This window comes from Vidua chalybeata, chromosome 35, assembly GCF_026979565.1.
Source record: "Vidua chalybeata isolate OUT-0048 chromosome 35, bVidCha1 merged haplotype, whole genome shotgun sequence".
Lineage (NCBI taxonomy): Eukaryota > Metazoa > Chordata > Aves > Passeriformes > Viduidae > Vidua > Vidua chalybeata.
The window spans coordinates 642343-668170 of NC_071564.1; the positions used below are offsets into that span (position 1 = coordinate 642343).

Below are 25828 nucleotides of genomic sequence, written 5' to 3' on the forward strand. Positions count from 1 at the left end.
CCCCAAAACTGGGGGGGATTAGGGGGAGACCACCCCCAATTTTTGGGGTACATAGAGGGGAGACCACCCCCAAATTGGGAGGCTTAGGGGGGAGACCACCCCCAAATTTGGGGGGCTTATGGGGGAGACCACCCCCAATTTTTGGGTACATAGAGGGGAGACCACCCCAAATTGAGGGGGACTGGAGGGGAGACCACCCCCAATTTTTGGGGTACATAGAGGGGAGACCACCCCCAAATTGGGAGGTTTATGGGGGAGACCACCCCCAGATTTGGGGGGATTCTGAGAGGAGACCACCCCCAAATTGAGGGGGACTGGAGGGGAGACCACCCCCAATTTAGAGGGGAGACCACCCCCAATTTAGGGGGGACTGGAGGGGGAGACCACCCCCAATTTGGAGGGGAGACCACCCCCAAATTTTGGGGTACATAGAGGGGAGACCACCCCCAAATTGGGGGGATTAGGGGAGACCACCCCCAATTTAGGGGGGACTGGAGGGGGAGACCACCCCCAAATTGGGAGGTTTATGGGGGAGACCACCCCCAATTTGGAGGGGAGACCACCCCCAATTTTTGGGGTACATAGAGGGGAGACCACCCCCAATTTGGGGGGATTAGGGGAGACCACCCCCAATTTAGGGGGGAGTTGGAGGGGAGACCACCCCCAAATTTGGGGGGATTCTGAGGGGAGACCACCCCAAAATTGGGGGAGACCCCTCCCCAAATTAAGGGGATCCCACCTCAAATCCCCCTCCCCAAATTCCTCAAACCCCCTCCCCAAATTGGGGTCTTCCCTCAAATCCCCCTCCCCAAATTCCTCAAATCCCCCTCCCCAAATTGGGGTCTCCCCTCAAATCCCCCTCCCCAAATTCCTCAAATCCCCCTCCCCAAATTCCTCAAATCCCCCTCCTCAAATTCCTCAAATCCCCCTCCCCAAATTGGGGTCTTCCCTCAAATCCCCCTCCCCAAATTCCTCAAATCCCCCTCCCCAAATTCCTCAAATCCCCCTCCCCAAATTCCCTTTTTTTTTTGGTTTTTTTCCCTGGAGTTCTCGATGTTCTCAGGCACCAAAAAAGCTCCTTTGGATTCCCAAAAAAAACCCCAAAATTCCCCCCCAAAAATCTTTTCTCCCAAAATTTTTGGGGTTCCGGGGAAAAAAGGGAGGGGGGGTCCCCTCCCCTGGGAGTTTGGGGAATTTTTTGGGAATTTTTGGGAATTTTTTGGGGTTTTATTGGGTTTTTTTGGGAATTTTTGGGGAAATTTTTGGGGGTTTTATTGGGAATTTTTGGGTTTTTTTGGGGTTTTTTTTGGGGAATTTTTTTGGGATTTTTTGGGAAATTTTTTTGGGGTTTTTTTGGGGAATTTTTGGGTTTTTTTTGGGAATTTTTTCGGGTTTTTGGGGGTTTCCTTGGGATTTTCTTGGGAATTTTTTGGAATTTTTTGGGGTTTTTTTTTTAGGATTATTTGGGGTTTTATTCGGGGTTTTTTGGGTGTTTTTTGGGAACTTTTGGGGGTTTTTTGGGAATTTTTTGGGGTTTTTTTTGGGAAATTTTTGGGGGGATTTTTTGGGTGTTTTTTTGGGTTTTATTGGGGTTTTTTTTGGGGTTTTTTTTGGGAAATTTTGGGGAATTTTTGGGTTTTTTTTGGGTTTTGGGGTTTTTTTTTTAGGATATTCTTGGGAATTTCTGGGGATTTTTTCGGGTTTTTTGGGGGGGTTTTAGTGAATTTTTGGGGTTTTGGGGGGTTTTTTGGGGAATTTTTTGGGGTTTTTTGGGGAATTTTTTTGTGGGTTTTTTGGGGTTTTATTGTGGTTTTTTTAGCATTTTTGGGGGGATTTTTTTGAAATTTATTGGGAAGTTTGGGGGGTTTTATTGGGGTTTTTTGGGTGTTTTTTTAGGATTTTTTGGGGATTTATTGGGTTATTTTGTGAAATTTTTGAGTTTTTAAGGGAATTTTTATAAATTTTTTAGGAATTTTTTGGGAATTTTGGGGGTTTTATTGGGGTTTTTGGGGGTTTTTAGGGAAAATCCCAGCTCAAGAAAATCCCAGAATTTGGGAAAAACATCCCAGAAAATCCCCCAAATTGGGAAAAAATCCCAAAAATTGGGAAAAACATCCCCAAAAATCCCCAAAATTGGGAAAAATATTCCTGAAAATCCCAAAATCTGGAAAAACATTTCAGGAAATCCCAAAAATTGGGAAAAAATCCCCAAAATTGGGAAAAGCATCCCCAGAAAATCCCAAATTTTGGGAATGGCAGCTCCAGAAAATCCCAAAATTTTGGAAAGACATCCCAGAAAATCCCAAAAACTGGGAAAAAATCCCCAAAATTAGGAAAAATATCCCTGAAAATCCCAAAATCTGGAAAAACATTTCAGGAAACCCCAAAAATTGGGAAAAACATCCCCAGAAAATCCCAAATTTTGGGAATTGCAGCCCCCAGATCCCAAATTTCCCTGGGGAATTCCCAGATCCGGAAGAAAATTCCACAAATTCCTGGGCAGAGCTTTGACCCCGAGGTCGTTACCGGAATTTCGGGATCGGGAGGTGGAAAAATCCTTTTTTTTTTTGGAATTTTGGGAATTTTTGGGAATTTTTGGGAGGAATTTGAGGTTTCCAACAGGGAATTTTTTGGGAAAAAAGGAGGAAAATTCCGACCTCTCCCCTCCCCCCCTCTCCGGCAGCTCCGGCGTTGCTGGACTTTGGAATCAACCAGGAAATGCTGAGTCAGGGGAAAAAAACGGGAATTCCAGGGAAAAATCGGGAATTCCGGGGAAAATTGGGAATTTTTGGGTGCTTCAAGGTGGAATTTCCTGCTCTGGGTGAGGATTCATCCCCAGGATTTTGGGAGTTTTGGGAATTTTTGGGATTTTTAGGGAATTTTGGGGTCAGTCAGGAACTGCTGAGTCTGGGAATTTCAGGAAAAATTGGGAATTCAGGGGAAAAATCGGGAATTCCGGGGAAAATTGGGAATTTTTGGGTGCTTCAAGGTGGAATTTCCTGCTCTGGGTGAGGATTCATCCCCGGAATTTTGGGAGTTTTGGGAATTTTTGGGATTTTAGGGAATTTTGGGGTCAATCAGGAACTATTGAGTCAGGGAATTCTAGAAAAATCGGGAATTCCAGGGGAAAATCGGGAATTTTTGGGTGTTTCAAGGCAGAACTTCCAGCTCTGGGTGAGAATTTATCCCTGGAATTTTGGGAATTTTGGGAATTTTTGGGAATTTTTGGGATTTTTAGGGAATTTTGGGATCAGTCAGGAACTGCTGAGTCAGGGAATTCCAGGAAAAATTGGGAATTCTGAGGAAAATCTGGAATTTTTTGGTGTTTAAAGCCAGAATTTCCTGCTCTGGGTGAGGATTCATCCCGGGAATTTTGGGGTCAATCAGGAACTGCTGACTCATGGGAAAAAAATCGGGAATTTTGGGGAAAAAATGGGGAATTCCAGGGAAAATCAGGAATTTTCGGGTGTCCACCATGGAAGATTTTTGGTTGGTGGAGAAGTTGTGTCCACCATGGAGGATCTTTGGTTGGGTGGAGAAGTTGTGTCCATCATGGAGGGTCTTTAGTTGGGTGGAGAAGTTGTGTCCACCATGGAAGGTCTTTGGTTGGGTGGATGAAGTTGTGTCCACCATGGAAGATCTTTGGTTGGGTGGAGAAGTTGTGTCCACCATGGAGGGTCTTGGGTTGGGTGGAAGAGTTGTGTCCACCATGGAAGGTCTTTGGTTGGATGGAGAAGTTGTGACCACCATGGAAGGTCTTTGGTTGGGTGGATGAAGTTGTGTCCACCACAGAAGGTCTTGGGTTGGGTGGAGAAGTTGTGTCCACCATGGAAGGTCTTGGGTTGGGTGGAAGAGTTGTGTCCACCATGGAAGGTCTTTGGTTGGATGGAGAAGTTGTGACCACCATGGAAGGTCTTTGGTTGGGTGGAGAAGTTGTGTCCACCATGGAAGGTCTTGGGTTGGGTGGAAGAGTTGTGTCCACCATGGAGGGTCTTGGGTCGGGTGGAAGAGTTGTGTCCACCACAGAGGGTCTTGGGTCGGGTAGATGAAGTTGTGTCCATCACGGTGACTCTTGGTTGAGTGGAAGAGTTGTGTCCACCACGGAGGGTCTTGGGTCGGGCGGAGCAGCCGCGCCCGTCACGGCGACCTTCTCTCGGGCGGAAGAGCCGCGCCCGCCGCGCCGCGCGCCGACTCCTCCGCCCGCCCCTCACCCGCCTTCTCTCTCTCTCTCTCTCTCTCCCCACCCAGGGCGACTCGTCGGCCACCCCACGGCGGCGCCCACCGCGGCCTGAAGCCGTGCCGGCGCGCGCGGCATGGCAACGCCGAGCGGCCCCGCCCCGGCGCCGCGCCTGCCCTGAGCCGTCCCCCGCCCGTCCCCCGCCAGCGCCGCGCCCGGCCCCGGCCCGCCATGCGCGGACAATGATGATGGCCCGCAAGCAAGATGGCCGCACGCCCACCTACAACGTCAGCGTGGTGGGACTGTCCGGCACCGAGAAGGAGAAGGGCCAGTGCGGCGTCGGCAAATCCTGCCTGTGCAACCGCTTCGTGCGGCCCGGCGCCGACGACTTCCACTTGGAGCACACGTCCGTGCTCAGCACCAGTGACTTTGGGGGCAGGGTGGTCAACAATGACCACTTCCTCTACTGGGGCGAGGTGGCGCGGCCGCTGGAGGAGTGCGTGGAGTGCCGAATCCACGTGGTGGAGCAGACGGAGTTCATCGACGACCAGACCTTCCAGCCGCACCGCAGCACGGCCTTGCAGCCCTACATCAAGAGGGCGGCGGCCACCAAGTTGGCGTCGGCCGAGAAGCTCATGTACTTCTGCACCGACCAGCTGGGCTTGGAGCAGGACTTCGAGCAGAAGCAGATGCCCGACGGCAAGCTGCCGGTGGACGGCTTCCTGCTGTGCGTGGACGTCAGCCGCGGCATGAACCGCAACTTCGACGAGCAGCTCAAGTTCGTGTCCAACCTCTACAACCAGCTGGCCAAGACCAAGAAGCCGGTGGTGGTGGTGCTCACCAAGTGCGACGAGGGCGTGGAGCGCTACATCCGCGACGCGCACGCCTTCGCCTTGGGCAAGAAGAACCTGCAGGTGGTGGAGACCTCGGCGCGCTCCAACGTCAACGTGGAGCTGGCCTTCGGCACGCTGGTGCAGCTGGTGGACAAGAGCCGCGGCAAGGCCAAGATCATCCCCTACTTCGAGGCGCTCAAGCAGCAGAGCCAGCAGATCGCCGCCGCCAAGGACAAGTACGAGTGGCTCGTCGGCCGCGTCGTCAAGAGCCACCACGAGGCGTGGCCCGACGTCAGCCGCAAGATGCGGACGGCGCCCGAGTACCAGGAGTACGTCTACCTGGAGGGCACCCAGAAGGCCAAGAAGCTCTTCCTGCAGCACGTGCAGCGCCTCAAGCGGGAGCACATCGAGCGCCGCCGCAGGGCCTACCTGGCCCTGCTGCCGCAGGCGCTGGACGCCCTCGTGCCGGACCTGGACGAGATCGACCGCTTGAGCCGCGCCAAGGCCGAGAAGCTGCTGGAGGCCAAGCCCGACTTCCTCAAGTGGTTCGTGGTGCTGGAGGAGACGCCGTGGGACGCCACGAGCCACGTGGACGACGCCGACAGCGAGCGCATCCCCTTCGACCTGCTGGAGACGCCGGCGGGCGAGCAGCTCTACGAGGCCCACCTGGAGAAGCTGCGCGACGAGCGCAAGCGCGCCGAGGTGAGGAGGGCGTTCCGCGAGAACCTGGAGAGCTCGCCCTTCGTCACGCCCGGCAAGCCTTGGGAGGAGGCGCGGAGCTTCATCATGAACGAGGAGTTCTACCTGTGGCTGGACGAGTCGGTCTACGTGGACATCTACGGCAAGCACCAGAAGCAGCTGATCGACCGCGCCAAGGAGGACTTCCAGGAGCTGCTGCTGGAGTACTCGGAGCTCTTCTACGAGCTGGAGTTGGACGCCAAGCCCAGCAAGGAGAAGATGGGCGTCATCCAGGAGGTGCTGGGCGAGGAGCAGAGGTTCAAGGCGCTGCAGAAGCTCCAGGCCGAGCGCGACGCCCTCGTCCTCAAGCACGTCCACTTCGTCTACCACCCCACCAAGGAGACGTGCCCCAGCTGCGCCGCCTGCGTGGACGCCCGCGTGGAGCAGCTGCTGGGCTCGCGCTTCGCCCGGCCGGCCGAGCGGCACCGCCGCGAGCCCGCGGCGGACGCCGACCGCATCAACCTGGTCATCCTGGGCAAGGACGGGCTGGCGCGCGAGCTGGCCAACGAGATCCGCGCGCTCTGCACCAGCGACGACAAGTACGTCATCGAGGGCAAGATGTACGAGTTGGCCCTGAGGCCCATCGAGGGCAACGTCCGGCTGCCGGTCAACGCCTTCCACACGCCCACCTTCCAGCCGCACGGCTGCCTGTGCCTCTACAACTCCAAGGAGTCGCTCTCCTACGTGGTGGAGAGCGTGGAGAAGAGCCGCGAGTCGGCCGCCGGCCGCCGCGACGGCCACGCGGCGCAGCTGCCCCTGACGCTGGTCTTGGTCAACAAGCGCGGCGGCGGCGACGCCGGCGGCGAGACGCTGCAGAGCCTCATCCAGCAGGGCCAGCAGATCGCCGGCAAGCTGCAGTGCGTCTTCCTGGACCCGGCGTCGGCCGGCATCGGCTACGGCCGCAACATCAACGAGAAGCAGATCGGCCAGGTCCTCAAGGGGCTGCTGGACGCCAAACGCGGCCTCAACCCGGCGCCGGGCGCGGCGCCGGGCCCGCGGGACGCAGCCGACGGCGCCGAGCTGCGCGTGGCCGCGTGCCTGATGTGCGGCGACCCGGTGAGCGCCGACGAGGTGCTGCTGCCCATCCTGCAGGCGCAGCCGTGCCGGCCGGCGCCGGGCGGCGGCGCCGCGGTGCTGCTGGAGGCGGCGGTGGGCTCGCAGCGGCGGCGCGTGGAGCTGTCGCTGCTCTCCTACCACGCGTCCTTCGGCTTGCGCAAGAGCCGCCTGGTGCACGGCTACATCGTCTTCTACGCGGCCAAGCGCAAGGCCTCGCTGGCCACGCTGCGCGCCTTCCTGGCCGACGTGCAGGACATCGTGCCCGTGCAGCTGGTGGCCTTGGCCGACGGCTCGGCCGACGCGCCGGACGACGACGTGAGCCGCGAGCAGCTGGCCGAGGGCGAGGAGATCGCCCAGGAGATCGAGGCCCGCTTCGCCGCCTTGCCCTGCGGCCAAGGCCAAGCCAAGCTGGACGTCTTCCAACCCTTCTTCAGGGACGCCTTGGACAAGAAGAACATCGTGGAGGCCGCGCACATGTACGACAACGCCGCCGAGGCCTGCGGCGCCGGCGAGGACGTCTTCAACTCGCCGCGCGCCGGCTCGCCGCTCTGCAACTCCAACTTGGCCGACTCCGAGGAGGACCCCGAGCCGCTGCCCGGCTACAGCCCCTTCCGCGACGAGCCGGCCTTGCCCAAGGAGCTCTCCAAGCTCTCCGCGGAGCTGGAGGGCAACGACGGCCTCGGCTTCGTCTCGGCGGCGGCCAACAGCAAGATGGCGCCGCCGCCGCTCAAGCCGAAACCGCCGTCGCACTTCGAGGCGGCGGAGCAGAGCCACCGCGACGTCCGGCGGCGCTCGGCCTCCTCCTCGGCGTGGTTGCCGCCGGATTGCTTCGACCCTTCGGATTACGCCGAGCCCATGGACGCGGTGGTGAAGCCGCGCAGCGAGGAGGAGAACATCTACTCGGTTCCTCACGACAGCACCCAAGGCAAGATCATCACCGTGCGCAACATCAACAAGGCCGCGTCCAACGGCAGCGGCAACGGCTCGGACAGCGAGATGGACAGCGGCTCCTTGGAGCGGGGCCGGAGGCCGCCGGCCGTCGCCAAACCGCGGCTGTACCGGGCGCGGTGCGCGCGGCTCGGACGTTTCGCCGGCTACCGGCCCGGCCTGAGCGTGGGCAGCGACGATGAGTTGGGGCCGGGGAGGAAGAAGGACGAGGAGCCGGGCGGTCAGGGCGGCTACAAGGGCGACAACGCGGTCATCGCCTACGAGGCGGCCGACGGAGAGGATCCGCGCAGGAGGAACATCCTCAGGAGCCTCAGGAGGACCACCAAGGTGGGGGCTGAGGGGGCGTTGGGGTGATGGTCAAGCTCAAGGAGGGATGGGATGTCCCAGTGGTCATCTCAGTGGTCATCCCAGTGGTCAGTGGAGGATCCGCGCAGGAGGAACATCCTCAGGAGCCTCAGGAGGACCACCAAGGTGGGGGCTGAGGGGGCGTTGGGGTGGTGGTCAAGCTCGAGGAGGTCTGGGATGTCCCAGTGGTCATCGCAGTGGTCACCTCAGTGGTCAGTGGTCATCCCAGTGGTCATCGCAGTGGTCAGTGGTCATCCCAGTGGTCAGTGGAGGATCCCTACAGGAGGAACATCCTCAGGAGCCTCAGGAGGAGCACCAAGGTGGGGTCTGAGGGGGTGTTGGGGTGGTGGACAAGCTCAAGGAGGGATGGGATGTCCCAGTGGTCAGTGGTCATTTCAGTGGTCATCTCAGTGGTCATCGCAGTGGTCAGTGGAGGGTCTCAGGAGGAAGATCGTCCTCAGGAGGATGATGAAGGTGGGATGAAGGTTGGAGGACTCGTTTTGGGGTGATGGTCAAGCTCAAGGAGGGCTGAGATGTCTCAGTGGTCATCCCAGTGGTCAGTGGTCATCCCAGTGGTCAGTGGTCATCCCAGTGGTCAGTGGAGGATCCGCGCAGGAGGAACATCCTCAGGAGCCTCAGGAGGACCACCAAGGTGGGGGCTGAGGGGGCGTTGGGGGTTGGGGTGGTGGTCAAGCTCGAGGAGGGCTGAGATGTCCCAGTGGTCAGTGGTCATCTCAGTGGTCAGTGCAGTGGTCAGTGGTCATCCCAGTGGTCAGTGGAGGATCCGTGCAGGAGGAACATCCTCAGGAGCCTCAGGAGGAGCACCAAGGTGGGGGCTGAGGGGGCGTTGGGGTGGTGGACAAGCTCGAGGAGGTCTGGGATGTCCCAGTGGTCAGTGGTCAGTGGTCAGTGGTCATCTCAGTGGTCATCTCAGTGGTCAGTGGTCATCCCAGTGGTCAGTGGAGGATCTCTACAGGAGGAACATCCTCAGGAGCCTCAGGAGGAGCACCAAGGTGGGGTCTGAGGGGGGTTTGGGGTGGTGGACAAGCTCAAGGAGGTCTGGGAATGGTGGGACGTCCCAGTGGTAATCTCAGTGGTCAGTGGTCATCTCAGTGGTCAGTGGAGGATCTCAGGAGGAAGAACACGGTCAGGAGCCTCAGGAGGAGCACCAAGGTGGGGTCTGAGGGGGCGTTGGGGTGGTGGACAAGCTCGAGGAGGGCTGGGATGTCCCAGTGGTCAGTGGTCATCTCAATGGTCATCTCAGTGGTCATCTCAGTGGTCATCGCAGTGGTCAGTGGAGGGTCTCAGGAGGAAGATCGTCCTCAGGAGGATGATGAAGGTGGGATGAAGGTTGGAGGACTCGTTTTGGGGTGATGGTCAAGCTCAAGGAGGGCTGAGATGTCTCAGTGGTCATCCCAGTGGTCAGTGGTCATCCCAGTGGTCAGTGGTCATCCCAGTGGTCAGTGGAGGATCCGCGCAGGAGGAACATCCTCAGGAGCCTCAGGAGGACCACCAAGGTGGGGGCTGAGGGGGCGTTGGGGGTTGGGGTGGTGGTCAAGCTCGAGGAGGGCTGAGATGTCCCAGTGGTCAGTGGTCATCTCAGTGGTCAGTGCAGTGGTCAGTGGTCATCTCAGTGGTCAGTGGAGGATCCGCGCAGGAGGAACATCCTCAGGAGCCTCAGGAGGAGCACCAAGGTGGGGGCTGAGGGGGCGTTGGGGTGGTGGACAAGCTCGAGGAGGTCTGGGATGTCCCAGTGGTCAGTGGTCAGTGGTCAGTGGTCATCTCAGTGGTCATCTCAGTGGTCAGTGGTCATCCCAGTGGTCAGTGGAGGATCCCTACAGGAGGAACATCCTCAGGAGCCTCAGGAGGAGCACCAAGGTGGGGTCTGAGGGGGGTTTGGGGTGGTGGACAAGCTCAAGGAGGTCTGGGAATGGTGGGACGTCCCAGTGGTAATCTCAGTGGTCAGTGGTCATCTCAGTGGTCAGTGGAGGATCTCAGGAGGAAGAACACGGTCAGGAGCCTCAGGAGGAGCACCAAGGTGGGGTCTGAGGGGGCGTTGGGGTGGTGGACAAGCTCGAGGAGGGCTGGGATGTCCCAGTGGTCAGTGGTCATCTCAATGGTCATCTCAGTGGTCATCTCAGTGGTCATCGCAGTGGTCAGTGGAGGGTCTCAGGAGGAAGATCGTCCTCAGGAGGATGATGAAGGTGGGATGAAGGTTGGAGGACTCGTTTTGGGGTGATGGTCAAGCTCAAGGAGGGCTGAGATGTCTCAGTGGTCATCCCAGTGGTCAGTGGTCATCCCAGTGGTCAGTGGTCATCCCAGTGGTCAGTGGAGGATCCGCGCAGGAGGAACATCCTCAGGAACCTCAGGAGGAGCACCAAGGTGGGGGCTGAGGGGGCGTTGGGGTGGTGGACAAGCTCGAGGAGGGCTGGGAATGGTGGGACATCCCAGTGGTCATCCCAGTGGTCAGTGGTCATCTCAGTGGTCATCTCAGTGGTCATCAGTGGTCAGTGGTCACCTCAGTGGTCAGTGGTCACCTCAGTGGTCAGTGGTCACCAGTGGTCAGTGGTCATCCCAGTGGTCAGTGGTCAGTGGTCATCCCAGTGGTCAGTGGTCACCTCAGTGGTCAGTGATCATCAGTGGTCAGTGGTCACCTCAGTGGTCACCTCAGTGGTCAGTGGTCACCTCAGTGGTCAGTGGTCAGTGGTCATCCCAGTGGTCAGTGGTCAGTCGTCAGTGGTCACCTCAGTGGTCAGTGGTCATCCCAGTGGTCAGTGGTCAGTGGTCATCAGTGGTCAGTGGTCATCAGTGGTCAGTGGTCAGTGGTCAGTGGTCATCAGTGGTCAGTGGTCATCAGTGGTCAGTGGTCAGTGGTCATCAGTGGTCAGTGGTCAGTGGTCAGTGGTCATCAGTGGTCAGTGGTCATCAGTGGTCAGTGGTCAGTGGTCATCAGTGGTCACCCCAGTGGTCAGTGGTCACCTCAGTGGTCACCTCAGTGGTCAGTGGTCAGTGGTCAGTGGTCACCTCAGTGGTCACCTCAGTGGTCAGTGGTCACCTCAGTGGTCACCTCAGTGGTCAGTGGTCATCCCCGCAGGAGGAACATCCTCAGGAGGAGCACCAAGGTCGGCCTTGGAGCCGTCGTTTCCCCTGGAATTCCGGGAATTTCCCAGGATTTTTCCCGCTCGTTTCCCAGGAATTTTCCCCTGGATTTTCCCTGAAATTCCCAGGATTTTTTTCCTGGAATTCTGGGGATTTTTCCAGGATTTTCCTCTCTGTTTTCTCTGAAATTCCCAGGATTTTTCCAGGATTTTCCCCTCCCTTTTCCCAGGATTTTTCCAGGATTTCCCCCTGGGATTCCCGGGGTTTTTCCAGGATTTTTCCTGCTCTTTTCCCAGGATTTTTCCATGGATTTTCCCCTGGATTTTCCCTGAAATTCCCAGGATTTTCCAGGATTTTTCCCTGGAATTCTGGGGATTTTTCCAGGATTTTCCTCTCTGTTTTCTCTGGAATTCCCAGGGTTTTTCCAGGATTTTCCTCTCTGTTTTCTCTGGAATTCCCAGGGTTTTTCCAGGATTTTCCCCTCCCTTTTCCCAGGATTTTTCCAGAATTTTTCCCTCCCTTTTCCCTGAAATTCCCAGGATTTTCCCCTCCCTTTTCCCAGGATTTTTCCCTGGAATTCCCAGGGTTTTTCCAGGATTTTCCCCTCTGTTTTCCCTGAAATTCCCAGGATTTTCCCCTCCCTTTTCCCAGGATTTTTCCAGGATTTCCCCCTGGAATTCCCGGGGTTTTTCCAGGATTTTCCCCGCTCTTTTCCCAGGATTTTTCCATGGATTTTCCCCGGATTTTTCCAGGATTTTCCCAGGGATTTTCCCAGGATTTTCCCCTGATTTTCCCATGGATTTTTCCCGGATTTTTTGCAGAATTTCCCCCGGATTATCCCAGGATTTTTCCCAGATTTCCCATGGATTTTTCCCTGATTTCCCCGTTGTTTTCCCTCTGTTTCCCCTGAAATTCTGCCGATTTTTCCCTGGATTTTCCCTGCAATTTTGGGGATTTTTCCAGGGATTTTTCCCAGGGATTTTTCCAGGATTTTTCCATGGATTTTTCCCTGGAATTCCTGGGATTTTTCCCATGGATTTTTCCCTGATTTCCCCTGATTTTCCCCTGGATTATCCCTGGAATTTTGGGGATTTTTCCTGGGATTTTTCCCATGGATTTTTCCCAGGATTTTTTCCAAATTTCCCATGGATTTTTCCAGGATTTATCCCTGATTTTCCCCTGGATTTTCCCCTGGATTTTCCTCTGATTTTCCCCAGATTTCCCCTGATTTTTCCCTGATTTTTCCGTGGATTTTCCCTGGAATTTTGGGGATTTTTCCAGGGATTTTTCCCGGGATTTTTCCCGTATTTTTCCCAGATTTCCCCTGGAATTCTGAGGATTTTCCCTGGATTTTTCCCCTGATTTTTCCTCGATTTCCCCGTTGTTTCTCCTCTATTTCCCCATAAATTCTGCCGATTTTTCCCGGGATTTTTCCCAGGAATTCCCGGGATTTTTCCCATGGATTTTTCCCATTTTTCCCATGGATTTTTCCCTGTTTTTCCCATGGATTTTTCCCTGTTTTTCCCATGGATTTTTCCCTGTTTTCCCCGCAGAAGCCCAAGGCCAAGGCGCGCCCGTCGCTCTCCAAGGCTCCGTGGGAGAGCAGCTCCTGTGGGGTGCCCCAGGATTTTCTGGAATTTTCCCTGGAATTCCTGGCATTTTTCCAGGGATTTTTCCCGGGATTTTTCCCTGGATTTTCCCTGATTTTTCCATGGATTATTCCAGGATTTTCCCTGGAATTTTCCCTGGATTTTCCCAGATTTCCCCGTTGTTTCCCCTCTGTTTCCCCTGAAATTTTGCCGATTTTTCCCTGGATTTTCCCTGGAATTTTGGGGATTTTTCCAGGGATTTTTCCCTGGATTTCCCCCTGATTTTTCCCATGGATTTTTCCCTGGAATTCCTATGGATTTTTCCCATGGATTTTTCCCTGTTTTCCCATGGATTTTTCCAGGATTTTTCCAGGATTTTCCCCTGATTTTTCCCAGATTTCCCCTGATTTTTCCCTGATTTTTCTGTGGACTTTCCCTGGAACTTTGGGGGTTTTTCCCGGGATTTTTCCCATGGATTTTCCCAGGAATTCCCGGGATTTTCCCATGGATTTTTCCCTGGAATTCCTATGGATTTTTCCCATGGATTTTTCCCTGTTTTCCCCTGGATTTTCCCCTGGATTTTCCCCTGGATTTTCCCCTGATTTTCCCCTGGTTTTTCCCAGATTTCCCCTGATTTTCCCCTGATTTTTCCAGGATTTTTCCCTGGAACTTTGGGGATTTTCCCGGGATTTTTCCCATGGATTTTTCCCAGGAATTCCTGGGATTTTTCCCATGGATTTTTCCCAGATTTCCCCTGATTTTTCCCTGATTTTTCCCTGGACTTTCCCTGGAACTTTGGGGATTTTTCCCGGGATTTTTCCCAGGAATTCCCGGGATTTTTCCCATGGATTTTTCCCTGTTTTCCCCGCAGAAGCCCAAGGCCAAGGCGCGCCCGTCGCTCTCCAAGGCTCCGTGGGAGAGCAGCTATTTCGGGGTGCCCCTGGCCAGCGTGGTCACCCCCGAGCGGCCGATCCCCGTCTTCATCGAGCGCTGCATCCAGTACATCGAGGCCACCGGTCGGAATTCCGGGAATTCGGGAATTTTTTGGGAATTTTGGGAATTTTTGGGAATTTTTTGGGAATTTTTTGGGAATTTTGGGGTTTTTTTGGGTTATTTTCTGGGTTTTTTGGGGCTTTTTTTGGGGTTTTCTTTGGGTTCATCAAGCGCTGCATCCACTACATCGAGGCCACCGGTCGGAATTCCAGGAATTTGGGAATTTGGGGAATTTTTGGGAATTTTTTGGGAATTTTTTGGGTTTTTTCCCGGTTTTTTTAGGGTTTTTTTGGGGTTGGTTTGGGGTTTTTTTGGGTTTTTTTTGGGTTCATCAAGCGCTGCATCCACTACATCGAGGCCACCGGTCGGAATTCCGGGAATTCGGGAATTTTCTGGGAATTTTGGGAATTTTTGGGGAATTTTTGGGGAATTTTTGGGGTTTTTGGGATTTTTTTAGGGTTTTTTTGGAGTTTGTTTGGGGTTTTTTGGGGTTTTTTTGGGTTCATCGAGCGCTGCATCCAGTACATCGAGGCCACCGGTCGGAATTCCGGGAATTCGGGAATTTTCTGGGAATTTTGGGAATTTTCTGGGAATTTTTGGGGAATTTTTGGGGTTTTTGGGATTTTTTTTGGTTTTTTTTGGGGTTGGTTTGGGGTTTTTTTTGGGGTTTTTTTTGGGTTCATCGAGCGCTGCATCCAGTACATCGCGGCCACCGGTCGGAATTCCGGGAATTCGGGAATTTGGGGAATTTTCCGGGAATTTTTGGGAATTTTTGGGAATTTTTGGGAATTTTTTGGGATTTTTTTGGCATTTTTCCCGGGTTTTTTAGGGTTTTTTTGGGGGTTTTTGGGCATTTTTTGGGTTTTTTTAGGGGTTCTGGGGGTTTTACTTTGGGTACATCAAGGCCACCGGTCGGGAATTCCGGGAATTTGGGGAATTTTCTGGGAATTTTTGGGGATTTTTTGGGGAATTTTGGGAATTTTTTGGGAAAAAATCCCCCAAAATCAGAGTTTCCTCCCTAATATCCCCCAAAATCCCCCCAAAAATCTGAATTTTTCCCCAAAAATTTTAATTCTTCTCAATATCCCCAATAATCCTCCCCAAAAATCAGAATTTTTCCCCAAAAATCCCCCAATAATCAGAACTTTTCCCCTTTTTACCCCCAAAAATCAGAATTTTCCCCCAAAATTCCCCCAAAAATCTGATTTTTTCCCTTTTCCCCCCAAAATTCTCCCCAAATATCAGAACATTCCCCCTTTTTTCCCCAAAAAATCTGAATTTTTCTCCAAAAATCCCCCAAAAATCAGAATTTTCCCCTTTTTTACTCCCAAAAATCAGATTTTTTCCCTTTTTCCCAAAAAATCCCCGCTGAGCTTGCGAGGAACCCCAGGAAAAGGCAGAAATGGGGGGGGAAAAAAGCAAAATTTGGGTTTTTTTCCCTTTTTTTCCCGTTTTAGGGCTGAGCACGGAGGGGATTTATCGCGTCAGCGGCAACAAGTCGGAGATGGAGAGCCTGCAGCGGCAGTTTGATCAGGGTGAGGAGCAAAAAATCCCAAAAAACCCCAAAAATATCCCAAAAATCCACCCCAAAATCCCTGCAGCGGCAGTTTGACCAGGGTGAGGAGAAAAAATCCCAAAAAACCCCAAAAATATCCCAAAAATCCACCCCAAAATCCCTGCAGCGGCAGTTTGATCAGGGTGAGGAGAAAAAAATCCCAAAAAATCCCCAAAAATATCCCAAAAATCCACCCAAAAAAACTAAAAATACCCCAAAAACAGCCAAAAATGCAAAAAAATCCCCAAAAACACCCAAAAATCCCCAAAAATATCCCAAAAATCCACACCAAAATCCCTGCAGCGCCAGTTTGATCAGGGTGAGGAGCAAAAAATCCCAAAAAAACCCAAAAATATCCCAAAAATCCACCCCAAAATCCCTGCAGCGGCAGTTTGATCAGGGTGAGGAGAAAAAATCCCAAAAAACCCCAAAAAATATCCCAAAAATCCACCCCAAAATCCCTGCAGCGGCAGTTTGATCAGGGTGAGGAGAAAAAATCCCCAAAAACCCCCAAAAATATCCCAAAAATATCCAAAAAATCCACCCCAAAATCCCTGCAGCGGCAGTTTGATCAGGGTGAGGAGAAAAAATCCCCAAAAACCCCAAAAATATCCCAAAAATCCACCCCAAAATCCCTGCAGCGCCAGTTTGATCAGGGTGAGGAGCAAAAAATCCCAAAAATACCCCAAAATATCCCAAAAATCCACCCAAAAATACCCAAAAATACCCCAAAAATACCCAAAAACCACCCAAAAATGCAAAAAAATACACAAAAATATCCCAAAAATCCCCCAAAAATATCCCAAAAATACCCAAAAATCCACCCCAAAATCCCTGCAGCGCCAGTTTGATCAGGGTGAGGAGCAAAAAATCCCAAAAAAACCCAAAAATATCCCAAAAATCCACCCAAAAAAACTAAAAATACCCCAAAAACAGCCAAAAATGCAAAAAAATCCCCAAAAACACCCAAAAATCCCCAAAAATACCCAAAAATCCACACCAAAATCCCTGCAGCGCCAGTTTGATCAGGGTGAGGAGCAAAAAATCCCAAAAATACCCAAAAATATCCCAAAAATCCACCCAAAAATACCCAAAAATACCCCAAAAATACCCAAAAAACACCCAAAAATGCCCAAAAATACACAAAAATATCCCAAAAATGAACCCAAAAATCCACCCCAAAATCCCTGCAGCGCCAGTTTGACCAGGGTGAGGAGCAAAAAATCCCAAAAATACCCAAAAATATCCCAAAAATCCACCCAAAAATACCCAAAAATACCCCAAAAATACCCCAAAAACACCCAAAAATGCCCAAAAATACACAAAAATATCCCAAAAATGAACCCAAAAATCCACCCCAAAATCCCTGCAGCGCCAGTTTGACCAGGGTGAGGGGCAAAAAATCCCAAAAATACCCAAAAAATATCCCAAAAATATCCCAAAAATCCACCCAAAAAACCCAAAAATACCCAAAAATATCCCAAAAACCCCCAAAAATGCCCAAAAATACCCAAAAATACCCAAAAATTCCCAAAAATCCACCCCAAAATCCCTGCAGCGCCAGTTTGACCAGGGTGAGGAGCAAAAAATCCCAAAAATACCCAAAAATATCCCAAAAATATCCCAAAAATATCCCAAAAATCCACCCAAAAAACCCAAAAATACCCCAAAAATACCCCAAAAACCCCCAAAAATGCCCAGAAATACACAAAAATACCCAAAAATGAACCCAAAAATTCCCAAAAATCCACCCCAAAATCCCTGCAGCGGCAGTTTGATCAGGGTGAGGAGAAAAAAATCCCAAAAATACCCAAAAATATCCCAAAAATATCCAAAAATATCCCAAAAATCCACCCAAAAATGCCAAAAATACACAAAAATACCCCAAAAACACCCAAAAATGCCCAGAAATACACAAAAATACCCAAAAATGAACCCAAAAATATCCAAAAATCCACCCCAAAATCCCTGCAGCGCCAGTTTGATCAGGGTGAGGGGCAAAAAATCCCAAAAAAACCCAAAAATATCCCAAAAATATCCCAAAAATCCACCCAAAAATACACAAAAATACCCCAAAAACACCCAAAAATGCCAAAAAATACCCAAAAATGCCCAAAAATCCCCAAAAATGACCAAAAATGAACCCAAAAATCCACCCCAAAATCCCTGCAGCGCCAGTTTGACCAGGGTGAGGAGCAAAAAATCCCCAAAAATCCCAAAAATATCCCAAAAATATCCCAAAAATCCACCCCAAAAATACAAAAAAAAAAAAAAAACAAAAATACCAAAAAAACCCCAAAAAAATACAGAAAAATCCCCCCCAAAAAACCCCAAAAATCCCCAAAATACCAAAAAATCCCCCAAATATCCCCCAAAAAATCCCCCCAAAAATACCAAAAAAAAGCCCAAAAAATCCCCAAAAAATCCCCCCAAAAAGCCAAAAAAATCCCCCCAAAAACCACAAAAAACCCCAAAAAATTCCTAAAAATCCCCAAAAACCTCCCAAAATCCCCAGAAAATCCCCAAAAATCCCCCCAAAATCCCCCAAAATCTCCCATTTTTCCTGGCCCCAAATCCCAAAAAATTCCAGATTTTGAGGCAAAATTTGAAGATTTTAGGGTTAAAATTCCCATTTTTTCACTCCAATTTTTTCTGGGAATTTCGGGATCAGATTCCCATTTTCCCTGACCCCAAATCCCAAAAAATTCCAGGGATTTTAGGGCAAAAAATCCCGATTTTTGGGGCCGAAATTCAGCATTTTAGGGCTAAAATTGAGGATTTTGGGGCTAAAATTCCCATTTTTTCGCTCCAATTTTTTCTGGGAATTTCAGGATTAGATTCCCATTTTTCCTGACCCCAAATCCCAGAGAATTCCAGGGATTTTAGGGCTAAAATTCCAGATTTTGGGGCTAAAATTCCAGATTTTGGGGCTAAAATTCCAGATTATGGGGCTAAAATTGAGGATTTTAGCGCTAAAATTCCCGTTTTTTCACTCCAGTTTTTTCTGGGAATTTCCCCTTATCCCAAGGAATTTCGGGATGAGATTCCCACTTTTCCTGCCCCCAAATCCCAATAAAATTTCCCTGGATTTTCCCCCAGACCACGGCCTGGACCTGGCTGAGAAGGATTTCAGGGGCTGGAATTGCGGATTTTGGGGCTAAAATTGAGGATTTTTGGGCTAGAATTCCCATTTTTTCACTCCAATCTTTTCTGGGAATTTCGGGATGAGATTCCCACTTTTCCTGACCCCAAATCCCAGAGAATTCCAGGGATTTTAGGGCTAAAATTCCAGATTTTGGGGCTAAAATTCCAGATTATGGGGCTAAAATTGAGGATTTTGGGGCTAAAATTCCCATTTTTTCACTCCATTTTTTTCTGGGAATTTTGGGATGAGATTCCCACTTTTCCTGACCCCAAATCCCAAAAAATTCCAGGGATTTTAGGACTAAAATTCCCGATTTTGGGGCCAAAATTCAACGTTTTGGGGCTGAAAATTCAGATTTTGGGGCTGAAATTCCCATTTTTTCACTCCAATTTTTTCTGGGAATTTCGGGATGAGATTCCCATTTTTCCTGACCCCAAATCCCAATAAAAATTCCCTGGATTTTCCCCCAGACCACGGCCTGGACCTGGCTGAGAAGGATTTCAGGGGCTGGAATTGCGGATTTTGGGGCCAAAATTCCAAATTTTAGGTTAAAAATTGAGGATTTTGGGGCAAAAATTCCCATTCTTTCACTCCAATCTTTTCTGGGAATTTTGGGATCAGATTCCCATTTCTCCTTGCCCCAAATCCCAGAGAATTCCAGGGATTTTAGGTCAAAAAATCCGGATTTTGGGGCTAAAATTGAGGATTTTGGGGCTAACATTCAGCATTTTTGGGTTAAATTTCCCATTTTTTCACTCCAGTTTTTTCTGGGAATTTCGGGATGAGATTCCCACTTTTCCTGACCCCAAATCCCAAAAAATTATTGGGATTTTAGGGCAAAAAATCCCGATTTTGGGGCCGAAATTCAGCATTTTAGGGCTAAAATTGAGGATTTTTGGGCTAAAATTCCTGTTTTTTCACTCCAATTTTTTCTGGGAATTTCGGGATGAGATTCCCATTTTTCCTGCCCCCAAATCCCAATAAAAATTCCCTGGATTTTCCCCCAGACCACGGCCTGGACCTGGCTGAGAAGGATTTCAGGGGCTGGAATTGCGGATTTTGGGGCCAAAATTCCAAATTTTAGGTTAAAAATTGAGGATTTTGGGGCTAAAATTCCCATTTTTTCACTCCAATCTTTTCTGGGAATTTCGGGATGAGATTCCCACTTTTCCTGACCCCAAATCCCAAAAAATTCCAGGGATTTTAGGACTAAAATTCCCGATTTTGGGGCCGAAATTCAGCGTTTTAGGGCTAAAATTGAGGATTTTTGGGCTAAAATTCCCGTTTTTTCACTCCAATTTTTTCTGGGAATTTCGGGATGAGATTCCCATTTTTCCTGCCCCCAAATCCCAATAAAAATTCCCTGGATTTTCCCCCCAGACCACGGCCTGGACCTGGCTGAGAAGGATTTCACCGTCAACGCCGTGGCCGGAGCCATGAAAAGTTTCTTCTCGGAGCTGCCGGAGCCGCTGGTGCCCTACGCCGTGCAGCTGGAGCTGGTGGAGGCGCACAGTGAGTCCAGAATTCCCAACATTCCCAACATTCCCAACATTCCCAACATTCCCAACATTCCCAACATTCCACACCCACATCCCGCTGCGTTAATTAGTGGTTAATTAGGGGTTAATTGCTCGGGGCCTTCCCACCATTCCCAGTTTGTTTTGAGGGCGTTGAAACGCCAAAATCCCTCCTGGATTCCTCAGGAATTCCGGGATCATTTCCCAAAAATTCCCAAAATTCCAGACCCAAATCCTGCTGGAATTCTGCTTTATTCCTTGTTCATTAATTAGGGGTTAATTAGGGGTTAATTGGTCGGGGCGTTCCCACCATTCCCAGTTTGTTTTGAGGGCGTTGAAACACCAAAATCCCTCCTGGATTCCTCAGGAATTCCGGGATCATTTCCCAAAATTCCCATTTTTTTCCCAAAATTCCCATTTTCCCCCATTTTTCCCTCCCAAAATTCCCATTTTTCCTCCCCAAATCCCCATTTTTCCCCATTTTTCCCTCCCCAAAATCCCCATTTTTCCCCATTTTTCCCCATTTTCCTCTATTTCCCCCATTTTTCCCACCAAAATTCCCATTTTCCCTCCCCAAATCCCCATTTTTCCCCATTTCCCCCCATTTTTCCCTCCCAAAATCCCCATTTTTCCTCCCCAATATCCCCATTTTCCTGCCCAAATTTCCCAAAATTCCCATTTTTTTCCCCCAAATCCCCATTTTACCCCATTTTCTCTCCCAAAATTCCCATTTTTCCCTCCCCAAATCCCCATTTTCCCCATTTTTCCCTCCCAAAATCCCCATTTTCCCCCATTTTTCCCCATTTTTCCCTCCCAAAATTTCCATTTTTCCCCATTTTTTCCCCAAAATCCCCATTTTTCCCCCCAAATCCCCATTTCACCCATTTTTCCCCATTGTCTCTCCATTTTCCCTCCCAAAATTCCCATTTTCCCCATTTTCCCTCCCCAAATCCCCATTTTCCCCATTTTTCCCCCCAAATCCCCATTTTTTCCCAAAATCCCCATTTTTCCCCATTTTTCCCCATTTTCCCCCATTTTCCCCCATTTTCCCCCATTTTTTTCCCCATTTTCCCCATTTTCCCCATTTTTCCCCCATTTTTTCCCCATTTTTTCCCCATTTTTCCCCATTTTTTCCCCATTTTCCCCATTTTTTCCCCATTTTTCCCATTTTCCCCCATTTTCCCCCATTTTTTTCCCCAATTTCCCCATTTTTTCCCAATTTTCCCCCATTTTCCCCCATTTTCCCCATTTTCCCCCCATTTTTCCCCATTTTCCCAATTTTTCCCCATTTTTCCCCATTTTTTCCCCATTTTTTCCCCATTTTTCCCCATTTTCCCCCATTTTTTTCCCCATTTTCCCCATCTTTTCCCCATTTTTCCCCATTTTTTCCCCAAAATCCCCATTTTTTCTCCCCAAATCCCCCAAAATTCCCATTTTTCCCCATTTTCCCTCCCAAATCCCCATTTCCCCCCATTCCCCCCATTTTTCTCTCCCAAAATTCCCATTTTCCCTCCCCAAATCCCCATTTTCCCCCATTTTTTTCCCCAAAATCCCCATTTTCCCCATTTTCCCTCCCCAAATTCCCATTTTCCCTCCCCAAATCCCAATTTTTCCCCATTTTTTCCCCCCAAATCCCCATTTTTCCCCATTTTCCCCCCTTTTTCCCCATTTTCCCCCCATTTTTCCCCGATTTTTTCCCCATTTTCCCCCATTTTTCCCCCATTTTTCCCCCCATTTTTCCCCCATTTTTCCCCATTTTTTCCCCATTTTTCCCCATTTTTCCCGATTTTTTCCCCATTTTCCCCATTTTTTCCCCATTTCCCCCCCGGCAGAGATCCCGGAGCGGGAGCAGAAGCTGCTGGCGCTGCGCGAGGTCCTGCGGAAATTCCCGCGCGAGAACTACGAGGTCTTCAAATACGTCATCGCCCACCTCAACAGGTCCCCCCGGAGTTCGGGAATTCCGGGAATTCCGGGAATTGCGGGGAAAATTGGGGAAATTTTGGGTGATTTTTCAGGGTTTTTTGAGGATTTTTTGGGGTTTTATGGCGATTTTTTTGGGATTTTTTGAGGATTTTTGGGGAATTTTTGGGGGGTTTTTGAATTTTTGGGAAATTTTGGGAATTTTGGGGAAATTTTGGGGTTTTTTGGGGGTTTTATGGTGATTTTTTGGGGGATTTTGGAGGATTTTTCGGGGTTTTATGGTGATTTTTTGAGGATTTTTTGGGATTTTTGGGAATTTTTTGGGAGGTTTTGGGGAAATTTTGGAGGATTTTTCAGGGTTTTTGGGGGTTTTTGGTGGTTTTTGGGGATTTTTTTTGGATTTTTTTGAGGATTTTTGGGGAATTTTTGGGGGGTTTTTGAATTTTTGGGAATTTCTGGGAAATTTTGGGTTTTTTGGGGGTTTTATGGTGATTTTTTGGGGGATTTTGGAGGATTTTTCGGGGTTTTATGGTGATTTTTTGGGGATTTTTCGGGATTTTTTGAGGATTTTTTGGGATTTTTGGGAATTTTTTGGGAGGTTTTTGAATTTTTGGGAAATTTTGGGAATTTTTTGGGAAGTTTTGGGGAAAATTTGGGTGATTTTTCAGGGTTTTTTGAGGATTTTTCGGGGTTTTATGGCGATTTTTTTGGTATTTTTTGAGGATTTTTGGGGAATTTTTGGGGGGTTTTTGAATTTTTGGGAAATTTTGGGAATTTTGGGGAAATTTTGGGGTTTTTTGGGGGTTTTATGGTGATTTTTTGGGGGATTTTGGAGGATTTTTCGGGGTTTTATGGTGATTTTTTGAGGATTTTTTGGGATTTTTGGGAATTTTTTGGGAGGTTTTTGAATTTTGGGAAATTTTGGGAATTTTTTGGGAAGTTTTGGGGAAATTTTGGGTGATTTTTCAGGGTTTTTGGGGGTTTTTGGGGTTTTTGGCGATTTTTTGGGATTTTTTGAGAATTTTTCGGGAGGTTTTTGAATTTTGGGGATTTTTGGAGGGAATTTTTTGGGAAGTTTTGGGGAAATTTTTGGTGATTTTTCAGGGTTTTTTGAGGATTTTTCGGGGTTTTATGGCGATTTTTTGGGGATTTTTTGAGGATTTTTGGGGAATTTTTGGGGGGTTTTTGAATTTTTGGGAAATTTTGGGAATTTCTGGGAAATTTTGGGGAAATTTTGGGGTTTTTTGGGGGTTCTCTGGTGATTTTTTTGGGGGATTTTGGAGGATTTTTCGGGGTTTTATGGTGATTTTTTGTAGGATTTTTTGGGATTTTTGGGAATTTTTTGGGAGGTTTTTGAATTTTGGGGATTTTTGGGGGGGTTTTTTGGGAAGTTTTGGGCAAATTTTGGGTGATTTTTTGGGGGTTTTTGAGGATTTTTTGGGAGATCTTTGAATTTTGGGGAAATTCTGGGAATTTTGGGGTTTTTTGGGGAAATTTTGGGATTTTCTGATGATTTTCGGCGATTTTTTTTTTTGAATTTTTGGGAAATTTGGGGGAATTTTTAGGGAATTTTGGGTGACTTTTTGGGGGTTTTGGGGATTTTTTTGGCGATTTCTTGGGACTTTTTAAGATTTTTGAATTTTTGGGAATTTGGGGAATTTTTGGGGATTTTTGAACTTTGGGGAAATTTTGGGAATTTTTTGGGGAAATTTGGGCATTTTTCAGTGTTTTTTTGGGGTTTTTTTTTACTATTTTTGGGCAATTTCGGGGGAATTTTTTTGCGTAATTTTGAGGAAATTTCGGTGCCAATTTTTGCCCAATTTTGGCCAATTTTTGGCTGGATTTTGGGCAGTTTTAGGGCAATTTTGGGATTTTTTGGGATCTGCTGACCACCGAGTGGTCACTTCGAGCTTTGTCCACCCCATGGTCAGCAGGAACCTCTCCAGAAGGATTTGGGGTCATTTTTTGGGCGATTTTGATGGGAATTTTTGCAATTTTGGGAAATTTTTGCAATTTTGGTGGCAATTTTTGCAATTTTTTGGGGAATTTTTTGGGAAAATTTTGGGGATTTTTTGGGATCTGCTGACCACCACTGAGTGGTCACTTTGAGCTTTGTCCACCCCATGGTCAGCAGGAACCTGATGGTCAGCAGGAACTTCTCCTGGGGGGTTTTTTCGTCATTTTTTGGTCATTTTTTGGTCATTTTTTGGGCAATTTTGGTGGAAATTTTTGGGGAATTTTTTTACAATTTTGGGGTTTTTTGGGATCTGCTGACCATTGGGTGGTCACTCTGCCGTTGTCCACCGCAGGGTCAGCTGATGGTCAGCAGGAACTTCTCCTGGGGGGTTTTTGGTCATTTTTTGGGCAATTTTGGTGGAAATTTTTGCAATTTTGGTGGAAATCTTGGGGGAATTTTTTACAATTTTGGGGTTTTTTGGGATCTGCTGACCATTGGGTGGTCACTCTGCCATTGTCCACTGCATGGTCAGCAGGAACCTGATGGTCAGCAGGAACCTCTCCAGAAGGATTTTGGGATCATTTTTGGGCAATTTTGGTGGGAATTTTTGCAATTTTGGGGAATTTTTTGGGGAATTTTTTACAATTTTGGGGTTTTTTGGGATCTGCTGACCCCCACGTGGTCACTCTGCCGTTGTCCACCCCATGGTCAGCAGGAACTTCTCCTGGGGGGTTTTTCGTCATTTTTTGGTCATTTTTTGGTCATTTTTTGGTCATTTTTTGGTCATTTTTTGGGCAATTTTGGTGGAAATTTTTGGGGAATTTTTTTACAATTTTGGGGATTTTTTGGGATCTGCTGACCATTGGGTGGTCACTCTGCCGTTGTCCACCGCAGGGTCAGCTGATGGTCAGCAGGAACCTGATGGTCAGCAGGAACTTCTCCTGGGGGGTTTTTTCGTCATTTTTTGGTCATTTTTTGGTCATTTTTTAGGCAATTTTGGTGGGAATTTTTGGGGAATTTTTTACAATTTTGGGGTTTTTTGGGATCTGCTGACCATTGGGTGGTCACTCTGCCGTTGTCCACCCCATGGTCAGCAGGAACCTGATGGTCAGCAGGAACTTCTCCTGGGGGGTTTTTGGTCATTTTTTGGTCATTTTTTGGGCAATTTTGGTGGAAATTTTTGGGGAATTTTTTTACAATTTTGGGGATTTTTTGGGATCTGCTGACCATTGGGTGGTCACTCTGCCGTTGTCCACCGCAGGGTCAGCTGATGGTCAGCAGGAACCTGATGGTCAGCAGGAACTTCTCCTGGGGGGTTTTTGGTCATTTTTTGGGCAATTTTGGTGGAAATTTTTGCAATTTTGATGGGAATTTTTGCAATTTTTGGGGGAATTTTTTACAATTTTGGGGTTTTTTGGGGTCTGCTGACCATTGGGTGGTCACTCTGCCGTTGTCCACCGCAGGGTCAGCAGGAACCTCTCCAGAAGGATTTTGGGATCATTTTTGGGCAATTTTGGTGGGAATTTTTGCAATTTTGGTGAAATTTTTTGGGAATTTTTTACAATTTTGGGGTTTTTTGGGGTCTGCTGACCATTGGGTGGTCACTCTGCCGTTGTCCACCGCAGGGTCAGCCAACAGCACCGCGTCAACCTGATGACCAGCGAGAACCTGTCCATCTGCTTCTGGCCGACGCTGATGCGGCCGGACTTCAGCACCATGGACGCGCTGACGGCCACCAGGACCTACCAGACAATCATCGAACTCTTCATCCACCAGTGCCCCTTCTTCTTCTCGCTCCGGCCACCTCCGGACACGCCCGGCTCGCCCGGCCCGGCTCCGGCCGCCGCGCCCTTCCCGGCGCCGCCGCTGCCGCCGTCCCCAGCTCGGACGCCGTCGCCGCCGCCGGAGCCGCTGGAGCCCTGAGGGCGGCGTGGGGAGTGACCGTTGGGATGTCCG

At 49.5% G+C, this 25828-nt stretch overlaps 1 protein-coding gene across 1 annotated transcript; it reads left to right on the plus strand.

The window, feature by feature from the left end:
* Positions 1 to 4344: 4344 nt before the first annotated feature.
* On the plus strand, positions 4345 to 25798 carry ARHGAP35 (Rho GTPase activating protein 35). The gene is made up of 6 exons (XM_053968532.1): positions 4345 to 8079; positions 13657 to 13801; positions 15236 to 15313; positions 19859 to 19990; positions 21828 to 21933; positions 25498 to 25798. Exons 1-6 carry the CDS (start codon positions 4420 to 4422, stop codon positions 25793 to 25795), a joined length of 4419 nt encoding a protein of 1472 aa, XP_053824507.1. The 5' UTR covers positions 4345 to 4419; the 3' UTR covers positions 25796 to 25798.
* The last annotated feature ends 30 nt before the right edge of the window (positions 25799 to 25828 follow it).

Excerpts from the sequence above, each read along its gene's own strand:
- ARHGAP35 (XM_053968532.1), top strand. The coding sequence starts at position 4,420 with ATGATGATGGCCCGCAAGCAAGATGGCCGCACGCCCACCTACAACGTC. Across the intron at positions 15,314-19,858 it reads GCAGCGGCAGTTTGATCAGG|ACCACGGCCTGGACCTGGCT; the intron begins GTGAGGAGCAAA and ends TTTTCCCCCCAG. Across the intron at positions 21,934-25,497 it reads GTCATCGCCCACCTCAACAG|GGTCAGCCAACAGCACCGCG; the intron begins GTCCCCCCGGAG and ends TGTCCACCGCAG.